The sequence below is a fragment of the Carassius carassius genome, chromosome 27, assembly GCF_963082965.1.
Source record: "Carassius carassius chromosome 27, fCarCar2.1, whole genome shotgun sequence".
NCBI lineage: Eukaryota > Metazoa > Chordata > Actinopteri > Cypriniformes > Cyprinidae > Carassius > Carassius carassius.
In genome coordinates, this window is record NC_081781.1 from 24,323,110 (window position 1) to 24,338,534 (window position 15,425).

Sequence of the window (15,425 nt, forward strand, 5' to 3'; positions counted from 1 at the left end):
TGTTATCATAGCTAGTCAAAAGCAAGTTTTCATGTTGCATCGTGATTTTTTTTTTTTTTTTTTTACATTGTTGCTTTGTTCGTAGTCTGGCAGAATCCAAGCATAAATCTGCATAAATTCAACATTGTAATTTATTGTCACAATGTAACTTAAACTTGTCACATTAGCAAATTTTCAGTGAATAATGATAATACAAAGCAGAATATACAACTCTCACATTATAAAAATGGCTTTGGATGCAAGTCAGCCAATTATATCAAGTTTTGCAATTCTGATAAGTTTTTGCCATTTTTGTCTTTGTCCTTTGAGTCCTTGTTCAGTTTGAGAGTGCCATCAGTGGTTTTCAATTATCAATCATCATTTCCTCCGTCTGTCCTCAGGTGATGAGATCTTGCACAGGTATCTGAGTAACGATCAGATCCCCACCATCTCAGAAGAGTCGCCCTGTTACCCGCTGCCCTACCGCCCCACAGGAGAACGCCGGCTCGTCCGAGGGGTCGACCACATCCGCGGCAGCCAGTGCTTTATCAACACAGGCCTACACAACAGCGCCACCATACCATACCAGGAGGCCGTCGCTCGGAAACCTGCAGCCAAATCCTCCAAGAGACGCCCCTCAGAGCCCTCAGTGTTCAGCAGCTGGATCGCCCGCCTCAAGCTGCTCACACACTGAACCTCTGCAGTATTATCACCTCAGATCCACGACCTGGTGAAATACAGCTGGGCCAGTATTAAAGACATCCTCAGTCAAATGCCTGTTACTCTATTTAAGGTTTCTTCAGCATTAAGGACACTACTGAAAACTCTTTCTCTGATAAATCAAAAGGATTTTCACTTGGAACTGTGTTATCAAGAAGTTATTTAATTTTGTGCATATATTGTATTTTATAGATACAGGTCCAACATATTTCCTGCGTAAAAAAATAGCTTTTTTAAACATATGCTTTAGGTAAGTTAAAGATATGTTAATTGTGAAACAAGAAAAAGAAAAGATAATGTACATGAAAAAGACAATGTAGTTTTTTTAAATAAATGTGCACATTGACTTGTCTTATACAGCAAGAGAGTTTTTGTGAAATTCAAAATGTATGCTTTCGGGGTTGGGAAGGTTTCAGTTTATAACTGACTCCCTTTTAATACATGAGTGTAAATTTGACAGGAAGTTGTATTTACTTCAAATGCAATCTCGTGAAGTTTCAAAGGTCCAAGGAAATTTGACTAATTATGGCTAATAAGTAGAATATACTTTATTCTGATTAGAAAAAAGAGGAACAACTCACTTCAAATTAACTATTAAATTAATAATCACAATTTTTTTTAAATTGAGGTCAGTAAGATTTAAGAAATTAATACCTTCATTCATCAAATAATAGTTGTAGCTAAAAAATAATGTTTCCACAAAAATATTAATTAATTATTTTCAGCTGTGATAATAATAGTACATTTTGAGCTCCGAATAAACATACTGGAATGACTTTTAGAGGAGCGTGTGATGTGAGTAATGGCTGCTAAAAATTCAGCATTAAATTAAATTTTTAAATACATTAAAATAAATAATAATAATAATAATAATAAAATATATATATATATATTAAATGGCATTGTTTTTCAAAATATGATTATTATTTTATCAAATAAATACAATCATGATGAGCATAAATTACTCCTTTCAAACACTTTTAAAGACTTTTTAAAAGCCCAAAATGTTTTTATTAACTTGGCTACGTTATTCTATTAATTCCATTTTAATTCTGCTTCCTTAAGTATATATTCAAATTACTATTATGCATGACATTTACTACCTCAATTCAAAATCAGGAAATTAAATAATAAAAAAAAAAATCTAAATTCAATTCTCAATGACACAGAGCCAAGTGAGTACATTTAGCCATATCATAGTGTGAAAGACTTCATTGTGCTACAGTAGCACAATAATAAAATCTGAAATCTTTTGTTTATTATTATTAACTCACATTTCAGTGTGCAAATGTCTGAGTGTCTTAGATCATATAAATGGTCTTCTGTTGTGAGTTTTACTCACGCTTGAGTCATTTCAGTCGCTTCAGATGCAAAGAAACTGTTATAAACACGTGTGTGGTTAAAACCACCTGCTGTAACACTAGAGCAAGTCATCTTGAGCAAGATCATGATCATCATTTACACTATTAATAAAGAATCCTCTCATACCATGGATTCTTGTGTCTATCTGGTATTTAATGGTCTTCTTCCAGAGGGCGGGTTCCAATCTGATTGATTGGAGAGATTTAGGGCCAGTTGTTCAAAAGTTATCTGATCTGATTTTGGATCAGATCTTTAAAATGGGCTGTTCAAAAGAACAAAAGAAAAAAATTTCTAAATTCGGATTAGATCACAAAATACAATTTTGGGTTTGATTTGGATTAAATCCTCAAGTTTGTGTTGTACAAAACGTTTTAGTAAGAGTGGGATACCTTTGATAAAAAATAAAAATTAAATTAAATAAATAAAAAAACGGGATAATTCTGATCCCAGCAGAAGGGTGGATTTCAGGAACAAAAATTTAATAAAACTTTAAAACGGGTCCAAAACATGTAGTGTAGGCTTAATTTTAAATCTATTAATTCCCAAGTTGTATACGTATAATATAATATAATATAATATAAAGCGTTCCACATTTTTCTTAATTCATTATTTAGTTATGTATAGGTTATCCCTAAAGAGATGTTTCAATCTGAGAGAGAGAGAGAGAAAAAAAAGTAGATTTGAGAATCTTTAGTAGCTACTTTAGTACCTTTTTTCAACCCGTCATTCCTGACCAATCAGATCAGACAATATCCCGGCTACAAAGCCCCGCCCATTTTTCAGTACCTGTGTTATGCGAATAGCCTTTCTAGGGCATTTACTTTATTTTCTACTTGTGTATCATATCATACGAATAATTTAATTTTTACAGGAGATTATAAATGTATTCCAAAGCATACAATGTTGAAGATAGTTTTTGAGCGCTTCTTTGAGTCTTCTGTGTAATGCGACAGCGCCGCGCAGCGGTCGATAACTGAAGCGGCAGGGGACTTTATCTGACAACAACACACAAGCAGCTTTCTTTCACAAGTCCTTCTTTCACGCAAACCATCAGATTACACTTGAATATAATGAAAGAAAATGGTCTTATTTTAATGCCATGACGTTAAACACAAAAGACGTGATGAAGTGACGCGAGTGATTAAATCAATTATGCAAATGAAAGGCGTTATTAGAGGCTCGTGCGAGTCAGAGGCGCTTCACAAACCTTGTGTGATGTCTGCGTGGGGGGTCTTCCGAGCACTGAAACACCTGCAGGGGTTCACATGCTGGCTACAGGTGAGTGAAGGAAACATACACATAATAGCATAAAGAAAGAGTGAAAAAGTGCATACGTTTGGTTAGAACTGTAACACATGTTCGTCAGTCAGATATACTTCAAACTAAGACTCCAATTCATTTCTGTGCCTTTATTATTATTCGTACTTAGAATATATAAAGCCTGACTTGTTTTTCTTTGTTCAGCTGGTAGAGGACATCTTTATATTGTTCTCCTATTTGAAGTCAGTAGAGGTGAATCAAATGAGTCGGACTGAGTCAGTAAGTGTTCACTTCATTCCTCTTGTTGTTTGGACTCGTGTCAGAAACCTACTTTTGTGCAAGTATGCCATTTATTTATTCCTTCTTTCTTTCTGTGGACATAATTGTTTTCTAACCATATGGACAAACAGCATTTCTGTCAAGTACAAAAAAAAAAAAAAAAAACCTGAATCAGTCAAGTAAGTTAGCTCAAAAAATCTCAGTGTTTTAATCATAAGAGTAAAAGTAACTGTAAATAATGTTAACATATGTTAGAAATAGTTGTTCAGCCACTCATCATGTCCTTTTACTGATTTGCATAACATTGTATTTTAATGTAGTCGTTGCTGTACGTTTTCTTTTCTACATTCAGTGTTTTCAGACCTGATATGATCACTTCTTTACTCTACTTTTTGCATCGTAATAATAAACCACTTCCTATTGACTAGACCTTGAGCTGTTACCAGTCCAGATGTTTTTCACAGAATCCTCCACAGAATGATTATCAATCTCTATGAGATGAGTGTTAATTGCCTGTCTACACAAATTCTGTTTGAATTTCACATCTCATCTTCTTTTAGAAACCTTCACAATGCGACTAGTATATTTATTTTAATTATGTACTTTATTTAGGGTTTGTGTTATCTCGACTTCTATTTAGAACTACACTGAATTTAAAAAAGTGTTTTTGAATATGTATGAATTTAGATTCATGCGAATAAGCCACTTCAGTTTCTTTTCAGCTGCTTATACACTTTGCCATTTTTTTTTGTGTTTTTGTTTTTTTAACTTCACACGTCATATCAACTATCCAATTAGTGTAGCTTCAAACCCATCGTCAGTGTGTGGGGAGTCCTATGCAGCGTTATATGTGAGTGTTTTAAACCCGTGAGAGGGAGGATATCAGTATAAGTGCGTGCATGTACTTGAACAGTCTCACTGGCATGTGTGTGTGTGTGTGTGACAGTTTCAGGGAAGTGAAAGCTCTCTTTAGAGGCAGCTGTGTCATTAGCGCTGTCTCTCTGAGCTGTGGGCGCTGATGGCTGAGTTCACTGCGTAATTTACTGCATTTCTGTTTTCTCCTTCCTTGCGCTTTCAGTACCCTCTTCAAGACTTTGTTGCTGGGAAGTCACAAGGTAAGCTGACAGTAAAAGAGTTTTTAACAGACTACTATAGATGGTTTATTCTCCCTGAAAGATTTAAATGATCAAGTGCACAGTGCATAAAGAACTAGTGTTAGTGAAAGCTTGACCCTGGTGATTGAATCACACAGACGTGATGCTATTATCTCTGCTATTGATGTTTCAAAGTACTGTTGCGTTAAGAAGCCAATGAGGACTGATGTTTCTTCGTTTGCATTGTGATAGGAGATGATGTGATGAGCCGCAGAAAGGTCTCGGTGAAAGACCTGGGCCAGGGCGACTGTCAGGGCTGGTTGTACAAGAGAAAGGAGAGCAAAGGGCTCTTGGGCTGGAGGTGGAAGAAGTTTTGGTTTGTGCTCAAGAAATGTTCGCTCTACTGGTACACGTCGGACACGGTAAGTTATATGGTTTTCCCCTGATAATATGTGGCCTCGCTATGGAACGTGTGCGTTCATGTCTTGAGAGTCCATTTGTTATCTAGAAGCCTGTTGCACAAAACAAGTTAAACAAACTCTACATTTCGATAGCCGACTCTCGCTACTGTGGGTTTGATGCTGAGTATGCAGTCAATCTCATGAGAGGTTTGACTCGCAGTTCACTTCAAAATATCTGGACATCCGTCAAAGTTTTTTATTGTTCATTAAGCATGTTTAAAAAATATATATAAATATGGTAATATACATTTTATATAAGATATTATAATTAGCAAAATCATAATTTTATTTGTCTCTAAAATGTTATTGTGCTTAATTGGGAGCAAGCGAGACGAGGGAGGGACTTTGTGTCCATTTTCAGTTTCTGATCTCATATCCAGAAAAAAAACCCCTTCAAATCACAGCTAAATTTCATGAAAGCATAGCGATCTTAAAGGGATAGTTCACCCAAAAATTAAGTTTTGTCATCATTTTCTCACCCTTAAGGTGTTCCAAACCTGTATGAGTTTCTTTCTTCTGTGGAACATGAAAGAAGATGTTTTGAAGAATGTTTGGTTACCAAACAGTTGATGGTACCCATTGATTTCCATGGCGTGGAAGAATTACTATGGAAAGCAATGGGGACCAGCTGTTTGGTTACCAACATTCTTCAAAACATCTTCTTCAATTCTTATTGGGTTGGAACAGCTTGAGGGTGAGAAAAAGACAAAATGTTCACTTTTTGGATGAACTGTCTCTTTAAGTAGATTGTAGAGACCATTGGTGCCAGTGGTTTCTACAGTGCTTTTGAGTATCACAGCCCTGGTTAGTTGTGTTCTGTATCATGGCAATGAACTGCTAAAACCAGTCCACCAGAGTTTGTTCAAAACCCAAAATTAAAGGGATAGTCTTTATACAGAGACAAGTTCTCTCTGTTTCTTTACAGGCGGAGAAAGCCGAAGGATACATCAACATGAGAGACTTCACCATAGAACAGGCTACCGAATGCAAGAAGAAGTTGTAAGTTCATCTTCCTTATTTAGAGAGATTTGTGGCTGCTTGTGGTAAAAGAAAGAAGAACCCAGAAATGCGAATTTGCCCCATGTGGCCACATGTCTATTTTTTTCTGAAATAACTGCATGCTGAAAGCAAATATAGGCTATAACTGTAGCTCATACTTGGTAACAAGATTCTAGGTTTTATTTGTCACGCACAAGTTATATGACATACGGCAAGCAGTGAAATGTAGGTCTGGCATACTCTCATACTATAAAAAATAAGAAGAACATTAAATGCAAAAGATTAAATATACACAATATATTAAACTACTACACAGATGATGTGCAAAGATGTAAACAATGTGCAGAGAGTTATTGAGTAACCCTAAACTACCAGAGTCTCTGAAGTGCAGTGTGTTTAATGTCCATGTTTAGTAGTCTGGTAGTAGTTTATTAGTCTAAACATACAGCAATCATATGCAACACCCACACAGATTCATAAAAACTCATTGGGTTTCACACAGAATGTCATTGCAACACCCCAGGACATCATAGCAGCATCTGGCCAACCACCCAGAACACACTCACAGTGGTCTGTCAAAACCATGCCTCAGAAACCACCTTGAACTGACCTAGAGGCATAGAGCCACAGATAGCCATAGAAATGCACTAAAACACTAAATGGCTACCAGTCAAACTACACTAGTAACAGCACAGAAAAACCCTGGAAACATCCTAGAGCCGTATAGCAAGGAATACCATTCCAGCGTGGAATCCAATTTTCCTTATTTTGATTAAAGATTACCAAGACCTTTTTTTTTACTTGCACAGCAACACCAACAACACCATAAAAGGAACATACTTAAAAGTGCAGTGTGTAATATTGACAGCTAGCACTTGAAATGGATACTGCAGTGCAAATTCAAAATACTGGAGAGTTGTTTCAATGCTTATGTGGGTTGCCAGATTGAGGATGTGCATCAGGAACAACTGACATTGGAAGGCAACGAGCCTTACACTGTAAGTTAAAGAGTTAATTTATCCTCATTGCAATATGCCTCCTTTACTGGCTTCCATGGCTGTGTTTTCCACCAACTGGCAACCGGGGTGTCAGATGAACTGGCAGTGGGCTGAATCACAAAAACAGACGTTCCGACAAAAGTAGAATAACTGTATGAAAAAACAAATATGTAAACTCAGCACGTTTCCTAAATATCTGCAAACATATTGTATTTTAATGCTTTAAGTTCAGTCAAAATGACATACAGCACCTTTAACACACTGCTTCATATCTTCTGAAGGGAATGTAAAATGGCTGTGGATTTGTTTTTAGACTGATGCATTTTGAAGATCTAGTGCAAGTTGTCGGGCTGTAAATCAGAATTTTTTTTTTTTTTTCACACTGGAAATGTGTCATCTATACCCCTCTTAAAGTGCGCTCAAAACACAGGAAACTGCCTGCTCTAAGCATGTGGTCTGAGTTACTGTGTTTTTCATACACTTCCTTCATACAGTAACTGTGTTTTACTTTGATAACTCAGATAAGATAAGACTGGAGACAAACCTTGGTGTCGGACATGCTTTCGGTTTCGTGTAATGCTTCCACTATGTCATGTAACCACACATCCACAAAGATGCAGTCTCGGAGAAGACCATTTAATTTAATTTGCATACATTTCTATCTTATTTTCCAGTGCAATGAAAGCAAGCCACCTTGACATGCTGACATTCTACTTTGCAGCTGAGAGCATGAAAGACATGAACAAGTGAGTGTGAAAAAACACAATTTCTTATGTTTGTAAATGTGGTCAGAGATAAAGTGCTTGCTGACACATTTTTAGCCATGTAGCACTTAACGCATACATGTTAAGCTTGTGGGTCTGGTTTTTGGCCCAATGTGACATGTTTGCATTGCAGTGTGGCGTGCTGCTTTGACACCTCGCTGGGACCGAAGCTGTCTGCAGCACATCATGCAGTTGAGCATGTTTGATCAAAACAGGGTTTTGCAGACCTCTAGTACTAAAAATACAGTTTGGATTTCTTTACTAAGCTTTGCTGGAAGGGTCCAAAAATGTATATGTGCATTGCAACTATTTTATGAATATTTTTTTAATAGACTAGTTCACACAAAAAATAACTTTTAAGTACATAAAACATTTAAATGTCAAAAAAAAAAAAAAAAACCACAAAGAGATTCATTTGCAATAATTAGCTACAGGGCCCAAACTTTGCATTTTAATTGTTATATATCGCCAGATATAACCAAGAACTGCTTTTGATGCCAAATGAAATCAATTTTAAACCGTATTTCTTATTACGATGTGTACACGTGTAAAATTCTGTACACAGTACATTTCCAATCTCATGAACACTTTTTAGTTGTAAAACTAGCCTTAATGTCTATTTTAAACCGAACAGAGTTGCCTATGCTGTGAACATGCTACACATTTATAGTGAATGGCTTTGAATCTTCCTAGTAAAGCTGTTGTATGGCTTCAGAATACCACATAATTATATCACACATTTATATATCACATAATTTATATGGACCACATTTTACAATATTGTTATGGTGCTTGACATGCGTTTACTACAAAGGTTTTTTTTTTATGGAAAAGAGCAGCCTCGAGATTCTTCAAAATATCTCTTTTTTTGTTTCGTGGAATCAAAGCGTCAAATGGTTTTGGAACAACAGCCCCAAATCTTTTTTTGTAAGCAATTCCTGTAAAGGTTTATTTGAAACGTACTAAAATAAACCTATGGGTGGAAACAAAACACTGAGAGAAAGCTGTGGGTGTGCTGCTATTAAACCGTGTGGGCAGAGAACATGCATAACGATCCATTACAATTATTCCACAGATCTGATGAGTAGATTCATTATAATTGATGTTCTTTTTAATCTAGATGGCTGGCTAAACTCTCCCAGGCTTCAAATGAACCTGAGCCCACAGACTCAACAGATGGAGGTAAAGATTCCCACCACAAACGGTTACCGAAACCCAGTTAATACTGAGTGTCTATTTTAGTCTGCTTGATGTGTTTCACCAAAGCCATACCTGACACTGTAATAGCTGCATTAATCAATCCAGAGTGCTACAGTGAGGAGAGTGATGATGAGGATGAAGCAGACACTGCTGAGATGTGTGTGGAGTACATGGATCAGCTGACTCCTGGCTCTCTGCATGTGAGTAACCACACTCGGTCCAGACATGCTCATTTAAACCCACCCATAACCATAAGTGCTTAAAGTCAGCGTGTAACTCTTCTATTCACTGTGGTTTATATGTGCTATTAATGTTTTTTAACTGAATTTCTTTGAGATTCTGATAGATGGATGTTATATGTTTAAACGTACTTGTGTTTGTGAATGTTTCAGGGCTGTCTGCCGCCTCCCCGCTCCTCATCCTCTCCATGTCTGGTTTCCCCGGTGTGTGACCTCACAGAGACTCAGAGTGCAGACAGTGAGTCGTGGCAGGAGCTCAGCTCCGAGGAAGACCCCATCCAGAAAATACAGGAATTCAAAGGAGACCACTGTAAGTGAACACTGGAATCAGATCTTTTATCCTTACGGAGTCAGGAATAATGCAAAGGGATTATACCGAATTATACTACACATTGCTTTTTGTCTCTATAAAATACTCTCGTGTTGTTGTTTGAGCAGGCCCCCCGTCTGATGAGATGGAGATGCTGTATCTTCACCTGAAGCAGGTGAGTCTGTCCCCCACAGGAGCCCTGCAGCCCACCACCAAACGTGACTTCAGGTCCTCCTTCATCAGACGCTGCAAAAACGAGAGCGTTAATGAGAAACTGCACCTGATCCGAGCTTTAAACAGCACTTTAAAGGTGAGTCCTGAAAGGGTTAAATGCTAATCAATCTACAGGGAACATGTAAATGACACAAATTCTACAGATTCTATTTTAGTTAACAGTAACACTTAACCAGATGTATTTATTAATTAAAATATTTATTTATAAAAAAAATATACTGCAGTAAAAAATAATGAAGGGAAAAAATGTCAGGGCTGTTTTCTGAATATAGTTTTACTGTATGTGAACTGCTGAATTATCTGAATTTTGTAGAAACTGGTGTTTGTGTAGTTTACCTTTTTATTAAACCAAAGTTAGTTTTTTTTTTAAGAAGTGTCTTCTGCCCAAAGTACAGCAAAAACAGTAGAATTCTGAAATATGTTTACTATTTAAAATAACTGTTTTCTATTTGAATATATTTAAAAATGTAATTTATTCCTGTGATTTCAAAGCTGAATCATTACTCCAGTCACGTGAGCCTTCAAAAAGCTTTCTAATATTCTGATTCACTGCCCGGAAAACATTTATTATTATTATTATTATGTTAATTATGCTAAATAGTATTAATTTCAATACCCCCCCCCCACCCCCACCATCACAAAAAAAAAAAATGTACACTGACTCTAAACGTTTGGAGCCATATGTATGTTACAAATTTCAGATAAATGCTGATCTTCAGATCTTTCTATTCATCAAAGAATCCTGAAAAGATGTACTCAACTGTTTAAAATATTGATTAATAATATTATAATAAATGTTTCCTGAACGGCATATTAGACTGATTTCTGAAGGATCATGTGACACTGAAGACTGGAGTAATGATGCTGAAAATTCAGCTTTGATCACAGAGATGAATAACATTTTACAATATTCAAATAAAAAGCAGTTCTTTTTTATAGTAAAAATATTTTGCTTTATTTTGGATCAAGTGCAGAGCAGAAGAGAGACCAGACCGTTCATAAATGTTTGACTGGAAGTGTATTGCAGATAATTATGTTGAGAAATGGGAGGAAACATTTTCCAAAAAGTTCTGAGCACAGAGTCGAATAGATTTCACCTGATTTGGAGCCGTAACATTTACAGTAAACCCGTGGTCATGATTAATGATCATGATGTGTAGTTGGATAGCATGTCATTTATTTTGGTGCAAGTTTTGTCTTCTTCTTGTTAGTGCAGTTTTGTCTGTTTCAGATATTTGACTTCCTCTCTAGTGTTTTGAAGTAAAATAATATCTGTGGTCTGTGCTGTTCTATTAAGGGGAACTACACTGACTCACCCAAATGATCTGCTTTGCACTATGTTCAGTGTTTATGTGGAGGCAGGTGGTATTTATAATGCGGAGGCGAGGGGGATGTTTGTGTTCGAGCAAGCGTCAGGTTGGACACAATCTCACCACTGCACTGTGACTCATCAGACTATATTATATATTGATATAAAGAAACTCGGGGATGAGGCAATCATTTATTTCTGAACCTTGATCTTAAGTTGGGTGCTCTTCCAGTGTCAATGCTTTACAAAACCTATTATGTAACATGACATACTAGTTTGTGTCATTTTTATCCATGAATATACTCTGACTTTAATCTCTTATTTATAAAAGTATATTTTAGGATTCTTTTAAAAGTTAAAGTAAAAAAAAAAAAAAGGAAATATTATTTATATTTTCTTTGTAAAATGCATTTTTCAATGTCACTAACGAAACGGTGTATTTTTCAGACTATAGGCCGAGACTTGATTTAAACGAAACCCATAAATGTATGATCAGGAAATATTCCCGTGTCCCCCTGTCTCATAGCTACAAGGTCTCATCATTTGATGAAATGTGTTCAAAAGTCAGAAAAATCTGTAACTATAAGGAATGTCACTACCGAACACCTGTTTTTCTGCACTTAAACACCCTTTTTTTGGGAGTTGTTCTGTAACATTTAGTTTTTATATGTATTCACTGTTCAGAACTGGGCTAGTTAACCAAAACAATTGTCACTACCGAAACATTTCATGGAGTTTCGGTAGTGACATCTATGTTTTTGTTTTTTTGACCGTGTTATGCCATACAACATGTCATTGTTACAGTAGTGACAAAAGGGAACACACAATCCTCATATTTGGGGAAAATAAACAAGCTTTTAGTATAGTTATGCAATTTTTAGTACGTTTAGTAAGTTTTAGTGTTTTAGTATGCAAGTTAAATTCTGTAATGAGATGTGGTCGCTACTGAAGCATGGGATGTTTTGTCAGAAATAAAATGATCATCTAAGATGTTTAGATGGTTTTTAGTTCAGTGTATATCAGACTAATGAATCCTTGACTTTGATATCAGTATAGTCAAAAATTTATAAAATGACAAAATCCTTATAGTCAATCAATCAATAGATCAATATAATCTAATTAAACTGTTCCGGTAGTGACAATTTTGGCGAGAGGACAAATATTCCAAATCCTTTTGAAAATACAACATGAGAATTAACTGCACATAGAAATGTATATCTTGGATATTATACAACTTTTTTCAAGTGTTTTTTTTTTTTTTTTGAGAATGACATCTTTAGTGATGAACATTTAAGTTTTGGGATCATAAAGTTGAAAACATTACTATATTTACTTTTTTTTTTTATTGCTCATTAAGGATGAATTTATGAAAATACAGTAAAACACTAATATTACTATTTAAAATGACTTTCCTATTGTAATTTATGCTAAAATATATTCTATTCTTGTAATGCAAAGCTGTTTCCAACATTTATCATACCTCCAGTCCTCAGTGTCACATGATTATTCAGAAATCATTCCAGTATGCTGATTTGTTGCTCATTTCAAACATTTCTAAATATTATCAATGTTGAAAACAGTTGTGCTGCTTAATACTTTTAAAGAAACAGTAAAACATACACCGTTACAAAAGATTCTACTTCAAATAAATGCTGCTCTTTTGAACTTTAAAATAATTTTTTCAAAATGTTTCCATAAAATTTTAAGCGGCTAAAACCATTTTCAATATTGATAATGTTAAGAACCTTTATTAATAAATAAGCACCAATAACAGCACCAAATCAGTATATTAAAATGAAGGACCACGTGACACTGGAGTAATGATGCTGAAAATTACTAAAAATATATTTTAAATAGCTAATTTATTTCAAATTGTTCACAATATAATTTTTTTTTGTTCTTTTGATCAAATTCATCCCTGCTGAGCATAATTGAATTAAAAGCATTTTAAAATCATAGACTCTGTTGATTGTGTTTGAAGTCTACAGACACTAGATGGCGGTATTGATCAAACAATCATAGCAGCTTCACTGGAACAGCTGGAAGCTACATTCCTAGTTTCAGAAGCAACCATCATTTGATTCTGTGTCCGTCTCGTTTCAGGCGAAGGAGGCCGATCTGCAGACCATAGAGCAGGTCTTGAGCGAGCCGTCTCTGAGCGCTTGTAAATACAGACAGTGGCGAGATGCTAATGTGCTCCTGCTGCAGGAGATCGGAGAGAAACACAAGAGAGCCATGGAGCCACAAGCGCAGGAAGCTCTGGTTCAGCCTCAGTGTCCGGCGCTCTCCAGCCCGGCCGCTGCACTCGTTGTGTCCACCGAGACCAGTCTGTGAAGAGCAGAAGACCATTACAGGAACACTGGCAGAGCGGGCTTCCAGGACACAAACGAAGCTTCGCTGAAACACTTCAAACAGCGATTCCTCTGAACCGGACACAGAAGAGCCTAGCTCGGTTATAACTCTTTTCTGAAACGTGTAGTTACTGCATTTTGCCTTTTGTAGTTCAGAGTAACTGTAACAAATGAATAAATGACATGTGTTTTGATAAAGAAAAGTGGGGGAGGAAAATGTCTGTAGATGTTCTGTAAACTTTACTCAAACTGTTGAATGAAACCGTGAGTTTAAAGGGAATATGAATCACTCTTGGATTCATAACTGCACTAGTTTTTAATGCAATCTATAAATGTATTGTTCTCCAGATTGTGGATTACGGACAGAACAAACACACTCCTGGACGTGCGTGTGCATGTATTTGTTACCACTCGCTCCATTTCACACTCAATATACACACAAATCTGAACTCCGTTCTCTCTTTGGTTCCTAAACGTGTTTGTATCTGATGTTTTTAGAAGTGGCGTCTTGTTTGCCGGTTTTTAACAAGACAGTCCCTTTTAGATGAACACATTTTAGCATTTTACAACTGAAAATGAATGTCTCAGATGTTGTACATTATTTGTATAAACGTCTGATTTAATTGTATAAATGTGTACTTGATGTTTTTGGAAGAATTCATGCTGAAGGTGTGAAATAAAAATGACGATTTAATATTTTCCTTTTAAAGTTTTATCTGTTAGGATGTATTTGAGAAATCGAAGTGCTCAGTATGTCCATTTAGCCACTTATGCTCATTGTGAATATGATAATACCGGTGGTTATTATTCAAGGACACTTCTGACTTCATATATCCACTAAAGTCGTTGTTCAGAAACATGCTTAATACACTATAACAAATCTCTCTTTTTTTATGCAGAATATACAATAAGTGCATCCAAGAACAACAAAGACATAATTCAAATATGCCACAGTGATATATAAAAATAAAGTATAATAAACATCTAAGTATAAAGATGTTAAAAATAATTTGAAGACTGACTTGTTAGTTTGGAACAACTGTGAAGACTGAATTAACCCTTTAACATCTTTGATTTAAATGAACAGAAAATGCAAACATGTCTTTCACACCATGACACCAGACAGAGCCTCTATCATGCCATCTGTGAGGGACCGGTTTATGAATGTTTACTCAGACAGAGTCCGGCACACCGATCACACTCGGCCATCTGCTGCCAGCTTTTGTACCCCAGCACAAAGAGAGTTAATCCGACTGCTGTGCTGTTATCCTTCACTGACACTCATTTACATGACAATAGAAGATTCTGCACACTTTCAGCTGAAGGCCTGTAGGGGGCACCATAGAGTAAGATGCATAATTTGATATCGGAAACGCATGCTACTTGTAAACTTTTCTACAATATTATACACGGGAACAATGTACTTGACTGGTTGATGGGGAAAGTACATACTATACACATTCATAAAATGTGATTTTCTTATTAATGGACATTTCTTTTCTTTTGGATGCATAGTATGATAATACACCAGTAGCCTACTGTGCTAAATTGGGTCTTGGGTAGCAAACATTTTGTTATCTAGCCAGTCAAAATGTTGCAGTTATATATAAATGTTAGCATTTAGCAAAGAAATTCCTTATTTTTAACTTTAACCTTAACTTTCAGGTTTGTAAACTTGCAAACTGCTATATAGAAAAGCATCTTTTGACCTCAAATTCATCACCATTTGTATTTAAGTGGAAAGGTCTGTCCACCTTGTGCATTGCACAAAGGTTTGTACATTTATACTTTTTACTTCCAGAACCTGACCTTTGCTCTCTATAGCATGTACAGATGCTCACTTAACACAAAGGTTTGTGGGTAATC

At 35.9% G+C, this 15,425-nt stretch overlaps 1 protein-coding gene across 1 annotated transcript in view; it reads left to right on the forward strand.

The window, feature by feature from the left end:
- LOC132107161 (connector enhancer of kinase suppressor of ras 3-like) overlaps positions 1-14,253 on the forward strand; it is a 32,234-nt gene extending 17,981 nt beyond the window's left edge. Inside the window, exons 12-23 of the mRNA XM_059513406.1 lie at positions 381-668; positions 3,155-3,339; positions 3,526-3,600; positions 4,679-4,715; positions 4,947-5,116; positions 6,081-6,154; positions 7,827-7,898; positions 9,037-9,098; positions 9,222-9,316; positions 9,509-9,665; positions 9,794-9,975; positions 13,312-14,253. Of these exons, the coding sequence (XP_059369389.1) occupies positions 381-668; positions 3,155-3,339; positions 3,526-3,600; positions 4,679-4,715; positions 4,947-5,116; positions 6,081-6,154; positions 7,827-7,898; positions 9,037-9,098; positions 9,222-9,316; positions 9,509-9,665; positions 9,794-9,975; positions 13,312-13,542 (1,628 nt within the window). The 3' untranslated portion in view covers positions 13,543-14,253. The remainder of the gene's footprint in view (positions 1-380; positions 669-3,154; positions 3,340-3,525; positions 3,601-4,678; positions 4,716-4,946; positions 5,117-6,080; positions 6,155-7,826; positions 7,899-9,036; positions 9,099-9,221; positions 9,317-9,508; positions 9,666-9,793; positions 9,976-13,311) is intronic.
- The last annotated feature ends 1,172 nt before the right edge of the window (positions 14,254-15,425 follow it).